At 42.3% G+C, this 27,570-nt stretch overlaps 1 protein-coding gene across 1 annotated transcript in view; it reads right to left on the bottom strand.

The window, feature by feature from the left end:
• Positions 1-22,801, bottom strand: part of NOL11 (nucleolar protein 11) — a 451,282-nt gene extending 428,481 nt beyond the window's left edge. The window contains exons 1-4 of the mRNA XM_078654327.1: positions 22,606-22,801; positions 15,406-15,519; positions 14,959-15,015; positions 10,174-10,322 (exon numbers count right to left, since the gene is read on the bottom strand). Of these exons, the coding sequence (XP_078510453.1) occupies positions 10,174-10,322; positions 14,959-15,015; positions 15,406-15,519; positions 22,606-22,755 (470 nt within the window). The 5' untranslated portion in view covers positions 22,756-22,801. The remainder of the gene's footprint in view (positions 1-10,173; positions 10,323-14,958; positions 15,016-15,405; positions 15,520-22,605) is intronic.
• Positions 22,802-27,570: the final 4,769 nt, after the last annotated feature.

The raw sequence follows: 27,570 nt of genomic DNA, 5'->3' as shown, positions 1-27,570 counted from the left end.
GGAGGCTTGGATTCCTTCAGTGACGGGCATCTCATTTAACCATGAACTTGAGCTTGACTGAGCTCACAGAGTCCCAACCTTCATCCCTCATGGATACAAAGGCCCTCGTCCACTGATCTGCAAACCACTGCGATTCCAGCACACTGAAGCTATCCTGCAATTCGCCAGACATAATCACTCCGTCACCTGGGGAGGCTGTTGTGTTGCTTACTTCTGTACTGCTCCTTTAACCACATACATTCTTTCCTATGTCATTGCTGAATGTAGAACCTTGCATATGTCATTCTGATGTGCATTCTTGGTAAGAGTCAGTTATCCATTGATGCTGATCTATGCTGGATTAATTGTACTGTGCTCTTCGATTAAATAAGCTTCTACCTTAATCATCCTTGAATTTATCATCATTTCACTGGCGACGAGATTCGAAGAGCAGAACCCACGTGGATGCCTAATTTGGGATTTCATCTCATTTCTTCAATTCTCTAAGAAGGACTTCATCCAACCTTGGACTTGGTAATTATACTGCGTTCTCCATTTACCTTGGATCAATCTTATATGCTCTTGCATATCTTAATTTTTAAGCGCTTAACTTTTAAATACGAGCCTTTTTTTTTTTTGCGAATAGAGTAACAAGAACTTTGACTTTAACTTCTCCTTAAAAAAAAAAATTCAGCATTTCGTTCCAAAAAAAAACTACATTGGAACTACATTGGAAACTAATGGGAATTGGTGACATAAAGGAAGTGTTTTTTTGTTGTTACCGCCTCTTTTGAGAAGCGTCTTAAGTTGTTTAAGCGTTACCGTTATTTAATACGCTTGCCTATTCGCATTCAGCTCGCTCCAGCGCTCGCATTAATTTTGAAGGTAAACAATTCTGACCGACGAATTGCTCCAGCGCGCACATCAATCTCGAAGGTAAACAATTCTAATCAACGTACCTTTGCTGTGCCACGGTGTTCCTTCGTCAAAGCTTCTTCAACATTCCGCTGTGAATTCTGGGAGTTTCGCTGTTAATTCTGGGAATTACGTGTGACGTAACACGTAACGGCGGCCATTTTAGTAAAGTTGAAGGCGCGGACACCGCCGTTTCATGGTTTGCTGATAACTTCAACAAAACAGTTCTACCTTAGAAAGGGAGCAACTAATTGGATTATTTTAATAGCGGTTTACCTTAACGGTGATTCGCACACCTTGTCCTACCTGATTAGCGAGTTACTGTCGGCGGTGATTCGCAAAAGAGAAGAAAAGGATTAGTGCGATTTCAACAGCGTGTTACAAATAACAGCAATTCGCACACTTTCTCTACTTTCAAGCGAGTTACCATCCACGGTGATTCGCACACCTTGTCATTGTAATATTTTATTATTGTTTTACAGTACATTTTGATTAGTTGATTTACAGTACATTTTTTTTATTGCATAGCTTTCATTGTATGTATGTTTTAACACAGTTAATGATAGATTTAAAGCATTAATCCAGCTAATTTCACATTCTGTTGAATTATTGTAGCAGTGGGTTAATTTAGGATGACTCAACCTAACTACAATATTAGTCCTCCTCAGGCATTTTGGGTTTCTGGTAATGAACCACCACTTAAGTGGTTGGAATGGAAACCTTATTTTTGTAATTACATTGATGCATTAGATGAGGATGGAAAAATGTCTCATGCTCAGAAAAAGAGACTTCTTCTTCATTCTTTAGGTCCTGTTGGACTAAAAGTTTATGAAACTATGACTAAACCCTCCTTTCCTGGTGATTTAAATGTTTATATGTTAGCACTTCTACATTTAGACACTTATTTCGCTCCAAAAGTGTGTATTGGCGTAACAAGGTATAAATTTTTCTCTAGGAAACAGACTAAAGAAGAAAATATTGATCATTTTTTAGCTGATTTGAAGAAATTATCCTTGGATTGCAAATTTGGTGTTATACAAGAAGAGTTAATTAGAGACCAAATCGTTATGCATTCTTACAATACCTCCATACAGGATAGGTTATGGATAAATGGGGACTCTCCTCTTGATGATATTCTTGCCATCGCACGCAAGGCAGAAATGTCTGGCAGATGCGCTACTGTGATAAAGAATGATAATAGTGCAATGTCCAATGATGTAGTTTGCAAAATTAACGCTACGGACAGGAAAAAGTTTAACTATAGTTCTAGGCAATCTTTTGGCTCTAACAACAAATTTTCTAAACATCCTCAGTCTTCCTCGAATGCTAAACTTAAATGTTATAGATGCAACAGTTTAGACCATTTGGCTGACTTTAAAGGATGTCCGGGGTTGAAAACCAAGTGTTCTAGTTGTGGGTTGAAAGGTCATTTAACGAAAGCATGTAATAGAAAAAAGAGAAGCAAAGTTAATTTCGTTAATGACATTGATGAGGAAGAGAATTTTGAAAATGATGTTGAAGATAATCTAGTGATGAATGTCCATGATAAATTGGTTTTAAGAATAAGAGATGAGGACATGGTTAACAAACCTATTTGTACAATGAGTATTGGTGGTGTGGTTGTAAAAATGTATGCCGATTCGGGCTCACCTTATACCATTGTTAATGAAGATATGTGGAAATCCTCATTTATTCAACAGGTGGGGGAGAAATTATTACCATCAGATATCCACCCTGAAGGTTATTTAGGAGACCCTATTTCCATACTGGGTTTTCGTTGGTTTGTTTTCAGGTTCAAAGACAGGGAATGTAGAGGGAAATTGTACATTTCAAAGAAAGGACCACCTGTTTTAGGGTGGTTCGACCAAAAACAACTCCACATTATCTTGGATCCTAATAGTAATGAACAAGTCTTAGTAGTTGATGACTGTTCTATAGTTACAAATAGCATTTTAAAGAAATTTCCAAAGGTTTTTAGTAAAACTTTGGGAAATTTAATTGGTTTTGAACATAAAATCATACTAAAGGATGATGCTTGTCCAAAAGTGCACAAGTGTAGAAATGTGCCTATTTTGGTGAGAGATGAAGTCAGTAAAGAACTGGATAAACTTGTGTCTACTGACATCATAGAACCTATTGAGGCGAGTGAATGGGTTTCGCCAATTGTCGTCGCAAGACGGAGCAACGGCAAAATCAGGTTGTGTGTAGACCTAAGGTATTTAAACAACAACATTGTGGTTGATAAATTCCCGCTTCCCAAAATCAATGAGATGGTTTCTAGTGTTGGTAATGCCCAGTGGTTCTCTACCATAGACCTATCGTCTGCATACCACCAGATCTCTCTGTGCCCTGATTCAATGAAGTTTACGTCTTTTGTGACACCTTTTGGATGCTTCCGTTTTAAACGCATGCCGTTTGGCTTAGCCTCAGCGGCTGCTGTTTTTCAACGGCTTATGTACCAATTATTCAAGGGAGAGAAAGGTGTCAGATATTTTCAAGACGATATTCTGGTCTTTGGAGACGATGAGAATGAACACTTATCAAGGCTACATAAAGTTTTGAATATTCTTGAAAGCAAGGGTCTTACAGTTGAACATTCCAAATGTAAATTTGCTCAGAAAAGTGTAACTTATTTAGGCCATATCATTGACGCAGAAGGGGTTAAACCCAAACCCTCCTTGGTTTCTGCAATCTCTGAGGCTCCTATTCCTGCAAGTAAAGATGACATCAAGTCGTTCTTAGGAATGGCTGAATTTTGCTCAAAATATGTTCCTAATTTTGCGAGTGTCTCATACAACATTCGACAACTTTTAAAAAGAGGTGTGAAGTTCGAATGGTCAAAGTCTTGTGATGAAGATTTCTTGAATATTAAGAATGCTATTGCCCAGACCACTGCTTTGCACAGTTTTGATCCATCCTTCGAGAATGTAATTACCACAGATGCAAGTAACAAGGGTTTGGGAGCGGTTTTAGTACAGATTGATGAGAAGGGGAAGGAAAATATAATAGCTTATGCCTCTAGATCCCTTTCTCCTTGTGAAGAGAAGTACCCTATAATAGAAAGGGAGGCCTTAGCTTGTGCCTGGGCACTTGATCATTTCAAGTCTTTTGTATGGGGCAAAATGTGTTTGTTACGAAGTGACCACAAACCATTAGTAAAGATTTTGACTACCGAAGGAGTTATCAATGCTTCTGCTCGCCTGGCTAGGATTTCTATGAGGTTACAAAATTTCATATACAAGATTATTTATGTGCCAGGTAAAAGCAACGTTCTGGCTGATTTTCTGTCAAGAATGCCTGTAATGTTAGAGGAAGTTGATAATAATGAGTGGAATGAATTACAAATAGCATATGTTCATGATGAAGGACTTTCAGCCTTTAGCAAGGAAGAGTGGAACAAGGACTATCTCGCTGATGATGAGGCCACAAAATCACCTTCACTCAAGACTACTCGAAAGACACGATGGAAGTCAGGAAAGGCTTCCTAGCCCTAAGGGAAAAACTGAGGGCAAAAAGGTATACAGTTCTCCTTTGCAGGTCCGGCAAAATTCAAAATCATTACCAATGGCAAACCTCGCTTCTTCTCCAATCCTAATGATCTAGCGCTATTTCTGGAAGATTCACCCACGCAGGCAATTGACTCATCTGTCTTCGCATCTAATAAAAGGAAGACGGATGCTCATGAATCTGATCAATCGAGCACGGGTCAAGGCTGAGCTGACCACTGGCTCTCTGTGACCTACATCCATTTTGTGTATGCCCGTTTTTTCTTTTGTGTATGCCCGTTTTTTTTATGTCGCCAACATATGCCTACATATGCCTGCTTACATCCCTGCCAAATGTAAGTCCGTGCTTGTGCTAAAATAGATGGTTCCCAGTCCCCAAGTTGACCCTCGCCAACAGGTAGGCCCTACTTTTACCTACTTTTGGGTCCAACGTCATGTCACTAGACTGTTCGCCTTGATACTTGGAGGAACTCAAAGACTTGCCTATTGACACTATGGTTATCTGTTATCTGAAATGGTTTTATAGTACTAGTTTTTTAGACTAGCTTAGGATATACACTACTACAAAATACTAGTTATGATCTTACATTTTGACTCTAATGTTATCTCTGTTCTGAAGTGAAACGCTCACACCAATGACCCCTGCATAGTCATCATGCTCTTCTGTATTTCCTATAGTTTTATAGTCCGGTATAGTACTAAACTTGTAGCTCCGAACACTTCCTGCCCTTACAGACACTTTCTCTAATGGCTTAGAATAACCTAGATATACCCTGCTAGTAAATACTAGCTAGTTATAAGATTTCTCCTGTTATGATGACATTTTAGACTCATCCTACGTTGAGCTTGGACGGTACTGCCGTCGCTGCTCCTACGTTCTAGTTCTGGGGGGGAAGGGGAGGGTTGGGGGATTGAGGGTGCGGGTAGAGGGAGAGAAAACTTTTGGAATGTTTCAGTATGCCTTATGTACTCTTGTTTTGCTTTTTGTGTGGTCTTCCCATTCTCAACAGTACAGTTATCTAACAAACTGAAATACTCCTGGTTGATTGTTTGTCACGTGTTCATCCAGCCGTTTTCAGACATACTCAAAATGTATCGCCGAGCTAGGCCAGTTTAAGATCCAGAAACCAACTATACGGTACCTCTCACGACAGTAGTTTTATCTATCCACAGGCGATACCCTGCAGCTTCATGACCCACACCAAGTCTATTTCGGAAGGCCTTAACATGGTCTCCCTAAACGTCAAAGGGCTCAACCACCCGGTTAAACGGAGGAAAGTCCTAGAATACCTAGCCAAAACCAAGGGTGACATTTTCCTTCTCCAGGAAACCAAATTGTCCAACGAGGACGCTGAATTTATCAAACAACATTGGATTTCACACACCTTATGCTCCTCAGCCGTACACAAAAAGAGAGGGGTCATTACACTTATTGCAAAGAAATCCAATATCTCCGTAGTATCACATACTAAGGATACTGATGGTAGGTTAGTCATGGCGCACCTTCTAAAGAACGATGACCACATCCACGTCCTGAATATTTATGGCTCAAATGGAGACGATCCGATCTTTTGGGACTCCCTCTCCCCCATACTCGAAACAGCACCCCAAGATGAACTACTTGTGGTTGGGGGGACTTCAACTTGCCTCTTGACCCGGTAATAGACCGCCAATCTCATTGTACCTATCACCCCACACGACAGTTTGAAACGCCTCTGCTCCAAATTTGACCTACAAGACTCATGGCGACTACAGCACCCAGATGGTCGTGATTACACGTTCTACTCGACTCCCCATAATTCCTACTCCAGGATCGATTATATCCTCATCAATAGCCCCTTCACTCACCTTATTGAAGAAACCAGCATTGCCCCCAAACTCGTATCAGACCACTCCAGCATCCAGATCTATCCTTCCCCCAAAGAGATGGCGCTTCAATGACAACATCTTCACAGAACCAGAAAACAAGAAAAAAATTGAATCGGCCATACAGGACTACCTTGACTTAAACGACATTCCGGGCTCGGACATAGCGAATGTCTGGGACGCACTTAAAGCCACTATAAGAGGGTGATTATTGGTATTCGGGCGCAAACTAACAAGGCACTAAATCTAGAGCTTGTTACTTTAGAAAGGGACATTAAGAACCTGGAATTATCTCATGCGGCGGACCTCCATAATACTTCAATTCTGAATGACCTCACTAAAAAGAAATACGAATATAACGCGATCCTGAGCAGAAGAGCGGGGGTGTGGGTCAATACATTTAAATCCTTGAGGTTGTGTGAAGGTAACAAAGCAGGGAAACTATTAGCATCCTATCTAAAGCATAAAAATAGGCAGTTCAACATTGCCTCAATCAAAGATCAAAACAATACTATCCAAACTAAACAAAACCACATTCCACACACCTTCAAGTCCTTTTACGAGGATCTTTACAAGAATAAATTAGACTTTGACTCTCAAGCGTGCTCTAAATACCTGAGCTCCCTAGGCCTCCCAAAACTCAACGACGCTGATAATCTGAAACTGAATTCCCCGCTTACCTTACAAGAAGTCTCGGACTCCATTAAATCCCTCAAACGCAATAAAGCACCAGGCCCAGACGGCTTCTCTGACGGTTTCTATAAGGAACTTGGGCCCGCATTAAGTCCAACCCTACTAAAATTGTTCCAGTCCTTTGCCATAAAAAAAGGAGTAACGAAATCAATGAGTGAGGCCACCATTATTATCATACCCAAAGAGGGGAAGGACTCGCTACTAACAAAAAATTATAGACCGATATCTTTGATAAATCTGGACTGCAAGATCTACGCCAAAATCCTCACATCCAGACTGAACTTGATCCTGCCTAAATTAATTAGTACATCACAGGTTGGGTTCCTAAAGCATCGAATGTCTAACGACAACACAAGACTTCTCTGCCATGTTTTAGAAAAGGCCAAGCCGTTAGATGCCCCCTCCGTAGCTATCACATTAGACGCGGAGAAGGCGTTCGACAGAGTCTCTTGGCTCTTCCTTAAACATTGTATGTCCACCTTCAACTTAGGTAACACCTTCATAGATAAGGTTATGGCTTTGTATCTCTTCCCATCCACTCGCATTGCCATAAACGGCTCAATGTCGGATCCATTCGGCCTGGAACAGGGGACCAGACAGGGCTGCCCCCTCTCCTCATCACTCTTCCTCCTGGCAATGGAACCTCTCATCGCCAACATTAAAAAGAACAACAACATCAAGGGCGTAAGCTTTGGGGATACTTGCGTTAAATTAGCCGCGTACGCGGATGATATCCTGATAGTGACTGAATCCTCGGAGCCTTCCATCACCGCCTTGATGTCAACCATTGAATCATACTCCACCCATTCAGGGTATAAACTTAATCAGGAGAAATCGGAGGTCAAACCTCTAAACATTCTAGCCACTAAGGACATGTTGGGGAGCTCTGGGCTCTGCTGGCAATCAGGGTTTATAAAGTACCTGGGAATAGAGTTTGGAGACTCCCTTATGGAAACCCTTCTGCAAAATGAGAAGACCACCTTAAATAAAATAAAAAACCAACTAGATGGATGGTCCCCTCGCTTCATCACGTGGTGGGGTAGAATAGAGACCATCAAAATGATGATCTCCCCCCTGGTAAACTACCTTATTTCAATGCTTCCTCTAACACTCACCCAAGATTTCTTTCATAAACTGGACCAATCTATAGCCAACTTCCTATGGAAAGGGAAAAAAGCGAGGATCAGCATTAAAAAATTACGATTGGACAAATCATTAGGAGGGGTCAACCTACCAGACTTTAGACGCTATGAGACCACTTTCCTAGCGAGACAAGGTGCCCACTGGCTAGCCCCAGCGGTTAACTACACCCCGGTTTGGCTGGAAATCGAACAAGCGATCCTAGGCGGAATCACCCCTGCTGCGGCCCCCTCATTCAATTTAAACGAACTAGCCCACTCGAAATCGATCTTTCGTAACACGAAAACGGCTCTTCTTAAAATCGACAAATTTCTAGATCATAGCATCTGCCGCTCGGGTTGGGAGTCTTTATGGAACAATCGTAACATACTGCATAAAGGCAAACACCTGCATAATTCTCAGTGGGTTAAGAAAGGTATCTTCTTCCCGCACCAATTAGTCGAGGGGTCATACTCTATCCCGTTCAGAGACTTGCAAACTACTTCTGACCTTGCGCCTCTAGAGTTCTACACCTTCCTGAATATAAAAGGCGCACTCTCTAAGGCGAAACTCTCCCTAACACCACCCTCCCTCCCATCTTACCTCAGTAGATTAAACAGACTAGGACATCAAGTGTCCCATCTCTACAAACGTATCCGCCCCCAACATACCAATCTCACTACACCACTCACTCAGTTTTGGTCTGAAATGTCTTCTAGACCGATTTCAGAAGCGCACTGGACCAATACCTGGGAATCTTGCATGCGACACAAAATCAGCCCGACTTTATCCCAGACCAAATATTGGTTCCTTCACAAAACCTTCTGGACTCCAGCGCGCCTTTATGCCCATAACATCAGCCAAGACGCCTTCTGCTGGAATTGTAAACGGGCGAGGGCGACCTCGCACACATCATTCTACATTGCGACTGTGTTACCCCCTTCTGGGACAAGATATTCGACTTCATCAGTAAAATTTTCCCCATCTCCCCGTCCAGAGAACTTCCATACCTAGCCTTCGGTTTCACCCTAGAGCCCGCCCTCCATGCCGACGATAGGGCGCTACTTGATCTCATGCTCACTGCAGCTGTTAAAATTGTCCTTAGTAATTGGAAGGACTCGAGCAAAGCTACCTTTGCTTGCTGGCTCAACTGGATAATTAGCCTCAGGGGAGCGGATAACATAGCTCTCCAACAATCACCATGGCGCCCCCCTATGAGAAGGATGTGGTCTACCCTTGACAGTTATTTTACCACTCATAAACCACCTTAGATATTCTCTCCTTCCCCCCCCCCCCGATGCACTTGACGCCACCACAATCCAACAGTGTGGAGCTAACCTGTTACTTCGGTTCACCCTGAAATCCTGAGCCTCATCTCCATATCTTCGGTGCTATAATTTACCTGAAACTGTACGGATACACCGCCTAATGTAGTATGTATTATTGTATAACCTATTGTACATTGCTTTTTACCCCTTTCGCTTTATTTTATTGTACTGTACTGTTCTTCTGTAATAATGTATGTTTTTAAGTCTGTACTATTTGTATTTTATTTAATACTGAAACACCCAATAAAAATCTATTTGAATTAAAAAAAAGCCATCATTAAATACATTTTACAACAGCATTTATTTTCCAAGAAAAATGTATATCTTAAAAAATACTTCAACACAAAGATAAGAGGAAAGCCATCTGAGGTGGATGACAAAAAAGGCGTACTCCCCTCTATAACCCTCGGTACAAAAAGAAGGCGGAAAAGATAAGAGCAATACTAAAAAATAAAAATAAAAAATTAATCTTCAATAGGAAAACATATGTCAATGTTATGCATTGCATTGTGCAAACCAGACATAGCAAATAAATACAAAGACTGACATTTTATGAAAATGTAAAGCCAACCAGTTGAATCATCAACTGTCCCGAGTAAAGTGTGACAGAATTAGAGCATGGCAACTAAAAAACATTTGGTTATAGGATCTCTCACACGAGATTCACAAAACACAGACACATACATAGGAGCATTTAGTTGGTCCCTCGGAAAGCTTTTATAAAATAAGCATGGCCAGTAGTTTTCAAAATACGTATTACAACTCACCGAATTACCTCTCCCTCTGAGATGGTGTCTGGAATTTCTTGTTGGGGTGCTGCCAATAACGCGTCCAGAAATCGGATAGCTCCTTTCTTGAACAACACCAACGGTTCAATGTTAGGAACTGAATGTATGTGGTATACATCCATTGACAGCTGCAACAAGAGGGTACAGTCTTTAGTTGGAAGGGAATCTGATATTCAAGCAAGGCTTGAGAGAGTCTACTCTTTTTCCAGAAAGTAACATTTTAGTAATTTCTTGAAATCATCACACAAAATTCCCTCATAACTCAACATCACCTGCATGGAAGATTAAACAAAAAGTAAACAACTCTATATAATCACAGTTAAGTTGGTCTGATGAAATTGGATTACAATTAAAATTCATAAAGATCTAAAATCCACATGACAAATTAAAATTAGCATTGTACCATCTTAAAATGATGAGCATCAATTTCAGGATATTTGACAACTCATTTCAACAGAATTGAGTGCTCAAAATTCAAATCACAATTAAATCGCTTCGCGACACGTGCATGACCCAACCCCTAAAAATAGAATGGGGCAAGCAAAATCCCCCATCAGCAAATGATTTGCAAATACATAAAATGTGTAACAAATTTTTACTAGCCTCTAAACCAGAGATCTTCAAACTGGGGGGCGGCCCCCCTAGGGGGGCCTCGAGTGATCCCAGGGGGGGCGCCAGGCTGTGCCCAAAAGAAGCATTATGCTCACAGCAGTGCTTTGTTTTAAGCATGGAAGAAAACAAGCAGCTGTAGCCTCTCTGTAATGTGCCATCACTAACAGCTTTTGTCATTTATATCAGGCTGGGAGAAGGTGTCAGAAGGGAAGGGACTCCAAATATTCTTCTACACCCCCACCCCCATTTCTATTAATCACACTGTAGGTATTTTTACACGTAGTAAGGCCTGCCTGACCACAATAGTATGTTTTGCAATCATGTATTTGGTTGCATTTTTAAAACACTAAGAGGATTTAACTGGAATGTTTAAATATGTCTTCTGTTTAAATAAATTGAGACATATTTAAACAGTGGCAATTTAATGGACTTATTGTGAAAAATTCTGAGGCAGGGGGGCCCGAGCAATTAGATTTTTTCACTGAGGGTGCGCAGCGTTAAAAAGTTTGAAGACCACTGCTCTAAACCATGGGTACTCAAAAAGATTTTCGCAAGGGGCACAAAGTTTGGTCTGTGATGTGACCGAGGGCCGTATTGATGCTAGCAGGATGGTGATCCAGGGGAGGGGGTGCACCTTTGGTGCAAGGTGGCATTGAAAATGAAGGGGTTTCAAAAGTTAAGTGGGGCAGGACAACCTAGTTAGTTCCCTTCTTTAACTTCAATAAACGTTAAAAAAAAAAAAAAAAGGCTTGCTAGTATCTTTAACATCTTTTTACTGATAGTGCTGAGTCGAGTGAACAGCAGCCCAGTTTTGCTGTTGATCAAGGGGTCGCATGTAAAGTTCAGGAAGGTCACATGCGGCCCTCGGGTTGTACTTTGAGTATTACTACTCTAAACATATCCTGCATTTTCCCACACCCACTTTATCTCTTATAATATATCCTTTGAACTGTATAATAGGCTATAGCAATATTCATATTATTTGACTGATATCCTTGGTGTATCCTAACCTCGAAGAGATGTCATACCAAGCCTTCCTTACCATTTCAGCTTTTCTCATGCTAAGCTGGATGTGGTCTAGAAGACTTGATCAAACGATTAGCTGGTCCATGATGCAGTTTTTCAATTCTAAAGCATTATTCATATCAGCAAATGTATCTCATTTCTAGAGAAGGTTTGGCTTGCTCCTAATATCTGCTTGGTCAAGGACAGAGAGTGTGGGATTTTGAAAAGGGAGAAATAGTAGTAGAATCATCATCTAGTTTAGCATGAGAAGAGGTGTTTGTACAAATATCTTGCATCATATGGCTATTTTAAGAATAATTTTTAAAGTGTCCTCCTTTGGCTCGAGCTCAAAAATCTAATGAGTAGTTTATGCTTTTACAAAGATTAGATATGGCATCTTGGTGGCAGGAGGGATTATATCTCTGTGTCAAAATGCTAGATCGCAACTGATTTTGTTACTTTTGTTTAATTTCCACATTTTTTGCATGATTAGGTTATTTTCACTAATTGTTTTCATACTCTACTGGCAATCAAAGTTCTGTCACGTGGAGCCAACTAGTATCCAAGGCCAACTCTTAGCTTTCACTATTCACATCATCTTTCTGTCCCATGTCCTGTTATTATCCTTCCACTCTCTTTCAGGAGGGGACTCGAGAGAGAGGCTGAGCGGTCTTGATTGCATCAACTAGAATGCCTGGAATTAAACCCTTTTGTTTCCAGCATCCAACTAACTCATTCTTAAAATGAGCTTACACCTGTGCGAAATTTGGCAATCATTGCATCCCTAATGCGTGGAATACAGGTGTGGGTGTGCGAACAAGAACAGGTTGATGTGACCACATTTGAATCCATATTAATTGCTGTTATTAGGGTACTCAATGCCTGTAGCCTACTATCTATTGAAAAAATTAAACCTGCACGTATTTGCAGCAGTTCTACTTGAGCATCAGGTTTATTATATTGGTTATTCAGTGTGGAAATGGTGGCCTCAGAAGCATAGTGATACCTCAATTGGAAATGGATTCTTCATTCACCACACACCCCTACCAAATACCCCCACTACCACTCTTCCACCCCCCACCCCAGATTCACTGGTATTGGGTTCTGCTATCTGCAGCCATAAACTTCAATGCAGCAGTAGCATGCCTATGTATTTCAGTATTATCAGCACCCAGCCTTAATTTAGGATCATAGTTTCCATCAAAGCAGTGATTACAATCTCAAATTCGACAAAGGTAGATTCAAAGGAAGCATTGATTAAGACCAGAATTTCAGGTACAAGCAGTCAATTAGAAATGGAATTAAATATCAAGTGTACAGACTGGAAGATACACCTTTCACAGGAATGTACATCTACTAGTATACCAGCAGGTTAAGTGAGCAGAGTCAGACTTCCCAGTGGTGCCAAACGAGTTTAAGTTAAATAAAGTGCAGACTGTGGACAGCAAACAATACAGAAGAGTTTATGTTACAGAATACATTTGACAGATTGCAAAAAAAACAACAACAAAAAGTAGGGGCACTTCAACAAAGCACAGAAGAGAAATGTTCAATATATAGGATCAAGTGCATCATCAAGCTTGCACTCTTCACTGAAAATCGAAGCGTTTTTCAGTTTTTATCAATCAGCAAAAAAGGTACAGCTATGCTGTTTCTGGCAGTTTGTAGCCAGTCCTCTACGATTATCCAAGCCAAGTTAAAAGAACAAATAGAGAGCGAAGCCCTTAGTTAACTGCAGAGCGGTCATAACCTTGGCATGTTCTAGCTTGGGGTGTGCAGGGGTTTTAGAATAATCCTTGCAAGAGTAGCTTGTAAAAATGCTCACTTCTCACTGCAGTTGCTTCATTGGTGGGGCTAAAGAAATTACATATTAATGGGAGCCCACCTCCAAAAATCTTTGCCAACTATTCATGCCTGCTCAAAACGAAGGGGTACTCAAACTAAAGCCTTAGGTGTATTGACCAGTCTGGAGAGTTGTTGTCAGAGAAGATGCCCACAGCCAAAGGAAGAGGGGTTGGTTTAACTCATACAGGGCAAACCTTCAATAAAGGCAATGGGAAAGGTCTGGCTGTCTCCCCCACCCATCAGACACCTCTTTTGAGTAAAGAACAGAAAGGTGTATGTGCACACTGAGATATCTGAGATGGACTTCACCAGCACTGCACAAAAGAGACCACCATCTGGTGCAGAACACATCTGCGGTCCAATGGACTGAAACACTCACCAGCCTATTGGTATCAGGCATACACAAATAGCAAAAGCATCCTTCATACGAGATGAATGCGTAGGACTCAATTGTAGGGATTGAATGGGCCTTTTCCATGGGAGAGCTTAAAGAAAATTTCCTCACAGGAGGCCAGATAAAAACACATTGCCTCGAATACAATCTGCTGCCACAGGCATGATTTGCCACATAGCCTGGGTGAAGATCTCTATTGCCATTCTGACTCAAAAGAGGTATGTACATTTTGGTTATCTCACAGGCATCAGAGTTCATCCCTGATGTCAACAAAAACGTGAATCAAACAGAGCACCGTGAAAAATGCTTGAACGAATATGGCGCTCACCAGGAAAACATACAGGGCTGTTCAGAAACATGAATGGGAAAATCTTTATTTCGGTTTAGTGAGAGTACAAGCTGAAAAAGCACGGAGCCTGCTAATTGCTGGAAGACTGTGTAGACAAAGATTATGTAAGTCGTTGGTAGAACCTAGCAACTACTACTAAAATCGAGTATTATCAATTACATACTACAAGTCTTCCAAAAAATCTTCTGCACGTATGAAAATTGGTCGTTTTGCGTAGAAAAAAATAAACTTGAAAGACTGGAATTAAGTCAAATTACGTATATTTGCATTGTCAAACTTGATACAATGGAGGGGGAATATATATTGCAAAACTGGCTAAAAACGAGCAACACTAAAGGTTAAATAACAGACGTGCATGTGAACATTTCTGCATGCATCTAAATAAAATGCATTTGTTCTATGAGGAGTGTGGTTGCATGATTTAAACAATACACTGGTTTCAGGAGGTAGAGGAGGGGCATAAATAGAGTAGGCCCCCAAAAAAACAAAGATTCAAAATAACTCACAAATTCTACAAGAAAACATTTTCAAATGCAAACAAATTTGCAAAAAGACATACCGTTGATTTAAATACTTTTTCCAAATTAACATCGTCATCTTTCCATATTCTTAGAACCTAGAAAATGGCAGAAAGTTTAGACTTTATTAAAAATATGTATGTTCACAAGGCTACACAATGCCAAAAAAACTACACGAAATTTTGCAACAAACAGCTATTATAAAGTGCAGGAAACTCAATTAGAATTTCCGATTGAGGCATGATAACATAACCCCCTTATGCTATTTCTGCAGGTGTGAGCATCTTAAAGGCTGTAACACAATACACGCTTCAAAATTCAAATGTAGCAAGATATTCATGATCTAACTTGCTTATTACTCTGAAGCACAATTACTGAAATTATAAAAGGAATAAAAATGTATTACGCTTAATGTGGCATGAACAGCCTGAACAATTTAATAATCACACATCAAGTCATTATTTTTAAAATAGTAAAAAGATTATCACCTTGTTATCGTGAATTGCAACATACTCCCCAGTTGCAAAGTTGTATACAGCAGGGCATGTTATGGTCTGTCCTTGTTTTACTGTCCAACTGCCCAGTGGTTTTTGATCTGATACCTAAGAAAACAAGGAACATATGGATAATTTTTCAAAATACTTAGGCGAGATTACACTAAAGGCAAGCACAAAATGAATTTACATACCAAACTATAAAGGAAATTGTTTTTTCTACTAACAAATCTGTAAAAACCCACAAGAAAGTAATAATGTGTCTTCAGGAGTCACTTTAAAGAATCAACAAAACCACAAATTAATTTGTATCAATGCCCTTCATTAGAAACAAACCTGTATTCAATCAAGTCACCCATGGCAAGGTTGCACTCTCCTTGCGGGTCCACTTTCTTTAGCACGTTGCCACATCATTGCGCACACACTCCTTCCTCGTTGGAAATCCCAGTGCAGAGTTAGTCAGACACCTCCTCACACTATAATAGTATTTCTTTCATCAATCAATCAAAGGTTTATAGAGCGCGCTACTTACCCGCGAGGGTCTCAAGGCCCTAGGGGGGTGGGGGGTAGAGGAGTGCACCTCCAGCTCAGTCAAATAACCAGGTCTTGAGGCACTTCCTGAAGGTGTGCAGAGTGGGGGGAGCGTCTGATGTCGACTGGGAGCTCGTTCCAGATCTTTGCTGCGATGTAGGAGAAGGCTCTTACGCCTGCTCTGGTTCTGTGGAGGCATGGGGTCTCTGCCAGGGAGAGGTCGGCAGAGGGGAGGTTCCTTTTGAATACGTGGAAGGAGATTCTTTCGTTGAGGTATTTGGGTCCGATGTTGTGGAGGGATTTGTAGGTGTGGGTGAGTAGCTTGAAGGTCACTCTTCTCGATAGGGAGCCAGTGGAGGTCTCGTAGGTGCTGGGTCATGTGCTCCTGTCGTGGGGTTCTGAAGATCAGTCTAGCTGCAGTGTTCTGTATGGTTTGGAGCTTGTGTAGCAGGGTTCTGTTGATTCCAGCATAGAGGGCGTTGCCGTAGTCCAATCTGCTAGTTATGAGTGCATGGGTGACTGTCTTTCTGCATTCGGAGGGGGGGGGGGGGGGGGGATCAACTTGAAAGTCATCCGGAGGATGCAAAGGAAGTTGAAACAGGTGGAGGTGACGGCGTTGATCTGGCGAGTCAAGGTGAGGGAGGAGTATAGGATGATGCTGAGGTTCCGAGCGTGGTCCGTCGGGGTAGGAGGGTGTCGGGGTAGGAGGGTGTCCGAGGGCAGGGTGCCACCAGGAGCTGTCCCACGCAGTGATGGAGGGTCCGAAGACGAGGACCTCTGTCTTCTCAGAGTTCAGTTTTAGGCAGCTGTTGCTCATCCAGGCTATGACATCTTTCATACCTTCTTGGAAGCAGAGTCTGGTGTCTTCGGGGTTCTTCGTGAGAGAGAGGATGAGCTTGGTGTCATCGATGTAAGATAATATGCCGAGTCCATGCTGTCAGACGATGGCGGCGAGGGGAGACATGTAGATGTTGAAGAGAGTGGAGCTGAGCAAGGATCCTTGGAGTACTCCGTAGTTGATCTCAGTAGGATCGGCGAGAAAGAGAGGGAAACTAATCCTTTGGGTTCTGCCGGAGAGAAAGGAGCAGATCCAACCGTGGGCCATTCCCTGTATACTGGCGTCGTGGAGTCTGGCTGCAAGGGTTCAGTGGGAGATGGCGTCGTAGGCTGGGGAGAGGTCTAGTCGGATGAGGGCAGCAGTGTGGCCCTGGTCGAGTAGCATGCAGATGTCGTTGGTGGCGGCAAGGAGAGCAGTCTTGGTGGTGTGGTTGCTACGAAATCCGGACTGGAAGGGGTCGAGGATGCCGTTCTTTTCGATGAAGGTGGTCAGTGAGTATTGATGAATCTCTCAGTGAATTTGGTTGCGAAAGGAAGGAGAGAGTTGGGCCGATAGTTTTTCAGGTCCGTCTGGTCGGCCAATGGTTTCTTGAGGAGGGGCATGACGAGGGAGGCGTTGATGGTCCGGCCTAGTTCAGGTGCTATGGCGGCGGCGACTGTCAGATGTGCAGTGGTCCATGGGGGCCCCCGAGTGGGTGTTCTTCATGGTCGTTCAAACATACAGACAATGTGGGTATGCTAAACGATTTGCACATCTTTTATAGTAATTCTTCACCAGTTACAGTTCCGTTACATATTGTCTGGGTGCTCTCATGGAGTCACAACACCCACCCACTTGGGTGTAGATCCGCTAGAACTGTAAAGACAGTCTAGACCCAAAGTACAACAAGTACACCAAAGCACACCACTCTTAAATCAGTCTACTCCTATGTGCGTAATCCGCAATCCAGCCAATCAAAAGGTTTCCTTTGAAGAAGTTCACCCCAAATGATGAGTCAGGTCACTGTAGGTGTTTTCATTTATACCATTAAAGACAAAGAACCGAAGCAGGCGCGCGTTTCGTTCTCCATGGACTTCCTCAAGGCTGCAAAATCATATGTAAAAACCATTTGTAGCATACATTCTGTTTTACAAAGACAGAGTTGTTAAGTCTTTAAGCAAAAACCTGAGTGAGCTGAGCAAATATGGCAGTAACCACGAGACAATAAAAGACATAACACAAGTATCTAGGAGAACGATCAAGAGAAGCTGTGGAAAAAAGTGAAAAATGTGAAAAAGGAGAAGAATGAACCGTGAAAAAGAAAATGCGCCCCAATCTGTGATGGTAAAAAGAAATTATTATTGAAAGAAGTGACGAATAGGTGTGAGCATAGAGCCATAGAATAACGATGCCTCCATGTGCCCTAAGTGACCTAATGATGGCCATCGGTATGTATGTCTCACCTTGAGTTCATATCGCTCATTGGCAGCTCTTTCAATATCTTGTAGTTTGTATATATAAAAATATTTTTTTTCTGTATTCAAACTCCCAGTATATTTCGAGTGGCAGTCTGTATATCCTGTAGTGAATTCGATATGAAAAAATAATATTGTTTGGACTGTAAGTGATTTGAGTCCTTGTTGATATCTAATATTTAAATAAGAGAGGGCAAAACTCGGATCAACATAGTCTTGTTTAAAAAAAGTAGCTTATATGCTTACCAAAAATATAAAGGAATGGTAAATCCAGATAGTAGTTCATTACAATTTACCGGAATACAGAATTATATATATATATATATATATCTCATTAAACCGGATCTTTGACAAACATAACAGTACACCCAAAAACTCTCCAAGTATTGTTTCAAATTGTTCTCTCAATGTCCTAAACTCAATAATTTGTACAAATTAAATTAGATGCAACACTCATGTATCTCTAAATATGTTGTTCCCTTACATAATGCATCTCAGATCTTGTAGATCATTTAATTTCCTATGGTCCAACATGTTCAGGAACAAGCCTAAAAAAAAGTCTGATAACTTTGCCCTTAGATTACACCCTCTGGGATAATCCTTCACAATTCCTAATACTTTTATTTGATTTAGGTTTACTGACTGAATCAATTATCCTAAGGATATTCTCCAAGGGAAAACTATTAAAGAAATACTATTTTTCGATGGAGTTCCTTGCCATCTTGGACAGTAGACAGAACTTACCAAACACCCCCAAAATATGAAATAAGTGCATTCTCTTAAACAACCAGGAACACATGTTTATTTTATTTTTATTTTTTTTAAAGAGTTTCATACACCGCGAACTACACCAGAGACATTGGCTTTCGGACTTTACATGAGCACCAGTTTCTTTACTGATGGACACATTCATTTTTATTAGGCACGGGGACATTAAGGGGTCCATTAGGATGGCGGGCGGACTTTGCCCGCCCGCCATTCCATCGGTAAACGGGACCGCCCGCCATAAGGGCGAGGGTCCCGTGGGGGGCATTAGGATGTGCCCGCCACAGTGGCGGGCACATCCTGTATTTTCAGTATTGTGGCGGGCGGAGCACTCTGCACCGCCCGCCACAATACGAAAATTGGTTTGCAGCATTTACGTAAACAAAGCGGCAGGCACCGCGCGGTGCCTGCCGCTTTGTAAATGCAAATGTGAGGGGGTATCACAGGTACCCCCCTGTGCATGCCCCTACCCACCTTCACTGAGTGGAGACCGCCTGCCTTTCCGTGGCGGAATTGCCGCCACGGAAAAGCTTGCCAAAATGCCTATCATAATATGGCTGGCGGTGTCTGCTTGACACCGCCACCATATTAATCATTTTCCGCCCCGGCCGCAATGCGACCGGGGCGGAAAAGTGGGGGGGGGTGTTTTGCTCCGCCGTGGCCCCCCCCCGCCATTCTAATATGGCGGGGGAATACAGGGAAGGATGGCGGGCGGAGTGCCCCCGCCAGGCTGGCGGTGGCTACCGCCAGCCTGGCGGGGGCAATCTGCCCGCCATCCTAATGGACCCCTAAGTGATTTGCCAAGAATCAAAGGATGTTGAGCCTCATCGCAGGGACTCGAACCCGGTTCCCCAGCTTCGAGGTCGACTGCTCTAGCCGTAAGGCTACATCCTCTCCCTCTACATTACACTAAATACCCACCACACAAAAAATGTGTACATCTCAAACAGAAAATGCTCAATTGCTCCAATTATGAACTCTCAATGTGCACAACCCAGCACCAAAACCATATATTTGGAATAGTAATGCAGACTTAAGAGTGCCCTTTACCTCAGTATACCATTCAGACAGATTTAAATTAAACACATCAAAACCCTCAGACACACAATATTGCATCACAGCTATATGCCTCGCTAGGGATACCTCTCTAAACAACCAAAAGCACAGTCCACACAAAGGGAATTTGTAAGGCCAGCTTAATGGACAATAGCAAACTCTTTTGGCACTCTAATCTACAAACTTATCACCCAACAAATATCCTTATCTGGATGAAATTCATTTTGATTTCAAATGAACTAACACAGCCCATTAGTAAAATAAGCTTTTAACAACAGTCTACTAACCACACACAATAAAATCGATAGAGACCCAGAATGGTTTAATACCGGAGACAAGATGAAGAAGGGGCCTTGGTGGCAAACTAATAGTGGATGGCCCTGAACATAAGCTGATAAAAAAAAAAAAAAAAACTTTGATCAAGAACATTCACTCTGAGAATTCTAAACAATAAGGAAAATCCCTATAATACAGCACAATCTATAAAAATTGCTAAGCGCAGGATCTCATTCATTAAAATAAAAACACCAACTTTGTTAAAATAAAAAACGCTGCGTCACCTGCCTGCCTCTGCAGCCTTTAATGCTCCACAACTTGAGGCAATATACTAAAATCAAGAACAACATAAAAGTCCCAAAACATTACCCTAGAGAATTCTCGCTAGTAAAGCAGAAGCACTAAATAGAATTTGAGAATCTCAACAGTGGCAGAAAGTTAAATGTGGTGATCTGAGCTCTGTACAGACAGATTCGAGACGAAGCAAATCTGATAAAGTTGAACTTAATAAATGACATCCAAACTATAGCTACTCACTCTAAGGAACAACAACAAAAAGAAAAGAATTGAACACTGTCTTCGCAGCTGAGAGACTCCAAAGTCTAACAGATTATCCACACAAAATGTTTTACAATAAATTAACCCGAGAACTACATGAAACTAATAACGGAACTTCAATACATTCTACATTACTCTACAATGAAAAATACAGTACCAGCCACTACAATTAAATGGCTTTCACAGACAGAAACCTCAACCATAAACACAATAATCTTCTTTGGAAAAGAAGGTCAAACCATCACCAAACCCTAAAAATGTGTAAAAGACGGGTCTTTATTTAGGAAAAGTTAACACAAATCAAAGCATCTTAATATGATCTATTACAAGCAAAATATAGCACAAAGATTGATACTCGTATGGTAAAAGACAGGATGTTGCCTAACATATGTTAAATTCCCTTCTGGGCTTGTTCTACTTTTCAGCTGCCGTCGATACGGTCAGTCATGACTGCAGACTAGTGCCTATGTTTTAAACTCATTCACTGCCCAGGTTAGAGCAAAATATTTCAAGAGATGTTGAGTGCAGCAGGGGATCTGTCTAATAACTAAATATGGTAAACAATAACATGAAACTGCTAGGAGTTCTAATACCAGGGGGAGATGGAATTTAACAGTAGGAGATGTGCGCATGTGTGTGCCGAAGCACAAACTGCCGTGTCCTATCTTGTAACTGGTATTGGTGTTAGAGAAGCATATGCTGCTTTACAAAATTAAATTATTGCAACTTGTGCTGAGAGAACAGGATAAAATAGAGGGAGCACAGTGCACCATGGAGAGCTTAGGGTACAAGCTTCTCTTCAAAGGCAATGATTGACAGTCAGTCCCCATCAACAACTACAAAGGAGTGGGCCTGCTCTAACACACATAACAGGGACCACATGAACATCAACATGACAGTTTGCGACACATAACAGGCTTTGACTGTGAAGTAGGGCAGACTTTCCTCATGGAGAATAGGCACCACAAACGCATTAGCAGCACAAATGTAACGCACACACAAAACATGCAGCACACAGTTCCTCGAGGCACTAGATTAGTTAGTGAAATGCCTTCACAATAGTACATAATCAGCACTGGCTCAGGCAATGCGGTTACCAGATCCCCTGGTACGGGAGAACCACAAGATTCAATCCTGGGCTTTCGTTAAACAGCTTGATGTATTTTATGAGTTCTGGTTCACTTCAGTAACTCTGATGTAACGTGTAGAGTTCTAGGGGCATCATGTGAAGCTCTGCGTGTCCTGGGTGACCACTGGATCATTTGGATTGTGGCTGATTCAGAGGTGGCTGCGTTACCTGTGGTGGATATAATTAAAGAGAAGTATTCTATTTCCTACGTGTTGGGGACTTCTCTTAACAGATTTCTAATGGAAAAGTCCAGAATTCATGCATTGTGTCCTTGTTGGCATGGAGTCAGCTGGTAACATTATAGGACAACTATATATTCAACTTACAAATGAGGTACAGTGCAACTTAAAGTGAAAGCATCGCGTATTAAAAGGTACTGTTAATCCTCTTTCCATTCACCAGTCAAAAACTAAAAGAGGAACACAGCATCAAGAGGGTAAATAGGATTCCAAATGGTAAAGTGGTGAAATAACACTGGCTGGGGGCAAAATGATAAAGGAATTGTGTTACCAAGGAGAAAGATGGGAAGGCATATTCACTAAGAAAAATGATTCCCAATTGAAACAGAACTATAACGAACCACTAACCTTGTACAGGGTCACCGTACGTCCATGGGTCGTCACCAGGAGCCGATCGCCTTCCTCCCCACCAGGTTCTAACCCAAGGATCACATCGAATGCACCGTTTGGACCTGACACAAGCCCACACAAGTTAAACTCAGACAAGAAGGTAGCCATGCTGGATTAGAATCCCATAAGCCACCGCGAAAGGTGACGTCAACACGTAAAGCACGTTACTAAAGAAGCATAGATACCGACGGTGGACAAACCAGGAAGTCACAAGTGAGGTATTTGAAATAGAAGACAGACTTGCAAAGATTACAACCAGAAACTTTAATTATTAATGTACTTAATCCAAATTAATTTTTGATGGCGAAGGGGTTATTACACCGTTGTCAAATAGCCGAAATGTGAAACTATGATGGAAACTGACAGAGTAGGCGTCGTAGCTATTTTGAAATAGAGATTCGTGTGCTGTACTACTTCGGCAAATGTACCGAAAGCGAGCACTAGAGGGCAGGCGTGTCGCTAATATGCAGAGTAAACATGATTGGAATATGGAGAATGAAGAATTTACTAGCTAACTAGAAGGAAAGTTTCGATTCTAGTAAGGAGGTTAGATTTAGATTCTAGTATGGAGGTTTAATTATGTAATTTTTAGGTCTTGCCAACAGACAGCTTTGCTCTGTGTGTTGTTGAAAGATCTGGTGTGGCAATACCAGTACTTACAGTGGACTTAGGGTCAGCGTATTCATTACTATTAGTTGGGTTTCTTGTCAATCTCATTTGCTTGATTCTTATACGATTGTTTACTTCCTCTTTTATTTTATTATCTCTCTGCTGAAGCCTAGCTGTTTTACAGTGTTTCTGATTGGATGAGGTGTGGCCTTCCAGTGCCTATATTTCAGGAACTACAGTTTTATTTTGCTTGCAGCACTCCATGGTAGTGCATGTTTTTTCATCCACTCTGCAATGTGTGCGTTCTTTGACCATTCCATGACAGATAGCACACTCCTGCTTTTAACAAGACTTGTTATGGAAATGTATGTGCTTTGAATGCTGTTTCTTGTTTACAAGTTAGCTCGCCTCTGCCGTTGTCGGCTCCTAAAGCATTTGCTAATAATATATTTAGCAAAAACATAGATCTGTGCTGAACAACAGACTTTTACTAGGGTATGAATTGTGCTTATTAATTTAATGCCAAGCAGCCTGCGAGGTTTCTTGTAAAGTATTTCATAATCATTTCCCATCAGGCACACTGCTATATAACAAATAAAGCCAGTGGTGTGAGTAAACGGAAGTTCTATGAAAGCAAAGCTGTGATCTCAATGACACTGTATATATAGAACTGTGAAAGTAAGGGATCATTGGTTGTCTATTGCTGACAGAGAGTCAGGGTTGAGTCTTATGCTGAGCTGCATAAATGGGGCTGATGCAGTGAAGCTACTGTGTAAAAATTGATTTCACACTATCGAGTCCCATGTTGAAGTGAGCATATGAAGTGTTTTAATGCTGCTTGCTATTCATGCTCGCTCCACCAGTTCTCCAAAACCCCCAAAATCTGGCACATGTATTTAAAGTAGAAAAAAGTCTACCAGGGTGGATTTCCTAAAACAACTAAACAGGACTACCCTGGGATGCCCAGGACCCCTGGTTACCCTCCTATGGAAATCAACTTGTTTAAGTATAAAATAAAGTTGCACATTTTGTATGTTCAACATTAAACTGTTTTTTTTTAATAGACACAAATACATATCTTAAGGGTCACACATTTAAAAAAAATCTTGAAATTTGCCTTTAACAATCGTTTACATTTCAGTAAATATATTGCTCTTACTTCAAAACTTTCATTTGATGTCAAAACAAGCATTGGCAAAGCCAATAGGTTTCACCTTCGCAATTGGCCTTTTTAATGTCTTTTAGCCATATTGTTCTGCAGCGTAGCGTGCAGTCGCATGGCATAGAGTGGTGTGGAGTGGCAAAGAGTAGCTTGGCATGTCAGAGGGGATTAGAGTAGAGTGGCTTAGAGTATTTTGGCGTGCATTGGTGTAGAGTGCAGTGGGGTAAAGTGGATTGGCATAGAGGGGAGTGTAGTATACTAGAATTAATTGGCGTGGAGAAGAGTGGGGTAGAGTGCACTGGCGTGGAGTGCAGTGGCGTAGAGTGGTGTAGAGTAGTGATGTGAAGTAGAATGCAGTGGCATAGTTCATTGGTGTAGAGTGCAGTGGCTTATAGTAGTGCAATTTCAAATTGTAGAGTGGTGCAATGTAGTGTGCAGTGGTGCAGAGTAGAGTACATTGGCATAGAGTACAGGTTATGGAGGTGGAAGGGAGAAGAAATGACATGGAAGGGGGACGGGTCAGTTGTCATATCCTCTTATACCTTAATGCATCTTACCACAAACAATTTTGGATTGTCACTAAAAGCAGGGTAGGATACCAACCTGGTATTCGCCTTTGTCCTCCTAGAGATGGTAAATGTAACATCCTCCGGTTTGAAGACTGTAGCTGAGAAACCCAGTGCCCTCACATCCGAAACTCCTGCATGAAATTAGGCATAACAAGGTAACCAGCTTCGCAGAAAGGTCTTTTCCGGAAAGGTACTGGTTATCCTGAAAACTCATGAGAAACCTCAGAACCACATTCACGTCCCATAGGCTGGCAAAGCTAGGTTCCTGCGGCTTTGTGAGTTTAATTCCTTACATCAGCTAACATATCCATGGATGTTCTCCTACTGGAACGTTGTCGATGGTACTGTGGCCAGCAGAGATGATGGACCTGAAAGAGTTCCTAGTATAATGGACCAGGCCTGATTGTGCCAGCTGCACCAAAAAGATAAGGATATGAGTAATCTCTGCTTCATCGGATCCAGGTGTCTCGCCACACACTAACGAAACCATTTTCTCCATGCCAATCGGTAGCTCTTGATGATAGCCATAGCCCATGCTTGTTGGATAAAGTTTGCAGCTTCTTCTGAAAGGTGGTTGTCTTTCTAGTGTCCCTGGAAACCCTCCATGCCATGAGGTTGAGATGGCCTGCAAAACTAGCAGATGGTGGCAACCCTGGGGACACCGGAGGATTGAAGGGAAGAAGGGCAACTCTATCAGAGGATCTCATGAAAGTTCGATCAGTGTTAGGAACCATGCCTGCAACTACCAGATCGGTGTCACTAATGCCAGTGATGCTTTTGGTCACCTGACCTCAGCCGATAGTTTGGTAATTATCATGAAAGGAGGAAAGGCGTAGGGTTGGCTCTCAACCAATCCTGGAGGAAAGCGCCCACCACTCACATACATTGGTGACTGAAAATTCATTCTGGACGTGAACAGATCCAAATCGCATGGACCATATCTGACCATCAAGCTAGGAAGATTCAGTGGTTCAGTTGCCAAAAGCTGCTGTCAGTGAAGTATTTGGCATTCCAGTCTGCTACCCTATTCTGGATCCCTAGAAGGTACTCCACCATCACCGAGATCTGTTTTTGCAGGCAACAATGTCAGAAGTCCTTCACTAGTCTGACTGGGCCCTAGAGCTAGTGCATCCCAAGTGGTTGATATACTGGGCTTCTGACACATTGTCCATCCGCAGCAGGATGCAGCAGTAGATCTTGTCTCTGGTGAGGGAATTTATTGAGAAGGTACCAGCCAAGAGTTCCAAACTCTTGATGTACAACATCAGTTCCTCCTCCGTCCATCTGCCCCCCATAGAGATGTCGCCACATCTGACTTCCCAGCCCTGATGGCTGGCTTCTGATTCTATGACCATGTCTGGTTTGGTTCTGAAAATTGCTCTGTCATACCAGGCCTCCAAATGATCTATCCACCCCTTGAGTTCCGTCTTGAGGGCACAGAGAGCCGTTTGCTTGTTGGACAACGCAAAGTTCACACTGGCTGCCGAGAGGCTTAGGCTCCTCCTTATTAAGATTGATGCCAAGTTGGGTGAGCTTGCTACCTCCAAAGCAGAAGGCCGTAGCTCAAGGGGATCTCTTTGGTGAGTCCTTCGTCAATGAGTTGAGCAAATTTGTCACCACTTTATATGCCTTAGATAAGGAGAAAATATCCATAAAAAAGATTTTCCCCATAAAGGTTTTAGGCTCCTCACCACTGCGCGCTGCGCTTTGCTTTAAGACGCCTCAGGGCTTTTAATTATTCCCGTTTTGTCGCATTATTTTTATTTGGTTTGGGACCACATTTTACCTTGCTTTTAACTTCACCTCCGCATTGCCGCACCTTAAATGTGCCCCGCACCGCTATTTTGGCGGATTGTCCTTCGCGCTTTCTACTCTGGTGAGCGCCATCTTGGGGGAATTCAGGGAAGCTCACGCCTCACTCTGCGCTCTAGCAGTCAGGTGGACTGGCTAGAGCCCTACTTAAACTCGATATAATGGCGCGCAGCGTGTGCGCGCTGTGTGTGCGCCGCAATGACGCCGGAGTCACGCCAGAGTCCAGCCCGTCTGCGCCCGTCCGCGCTGAGGACGGGCTGGACGGCTGGTCGTTGGGTCGCCTCGAGGAAAAATCTACGCCTGTCAGGTACTCTAGTTATGACCTGCTTAACTTAAAAGCATCCTGGCTCCCATGTCATTTTAAATCCTCCCCGGAGGCCCTCTCTCACCCTCTATGTTGTGGGTGTTCTCTTGAGGGCTCAGGGGACTCCAGCCTTCCTCCGTCACCCCACCCATCGGGATACTATACTAACAAAAGAGGCAGTACTGTGAGAGAAGACGGCTTCCTTATCAATGCCCGCTCGCTAATTAAGCATAATATCGCTTTCAAAGAGTTTGTGCTGGATACAAAGCCCTCGTGGGTATTTGTCACCGAAACGTGGGCAAAGGATTCTTCTGGCCCAGACCTTGTTGAGGCAGTTCCAGAGGGCTATTTTTTGGCACGGCTGGATAGAATAGGCCGGGTAGGAGGAGGGTTGACTATCCTCTATAAAGATAGCTTTCATTGTCATACCTTACCTCTATCGGATCCTCAGGATAACTTCCAGGCCC

Source organism: Lissotriton helveticus, chromosome 7, assembly GCF_964261635.1.
Source record: "Lissotriton helveticus chromosome 7, aLisHel1.1, whole genome shotgun sequence".
NCBI lineage: Eukaryota > Metazoa > Chordata > Amphibia > Caudata > Salamandridae > Lissotriton > Lissotriton helveticus.
Note: the sequence above shows the minus strand (reverse complement) of the source record. Positions and strands in the feature narration are given on the sequence as shown.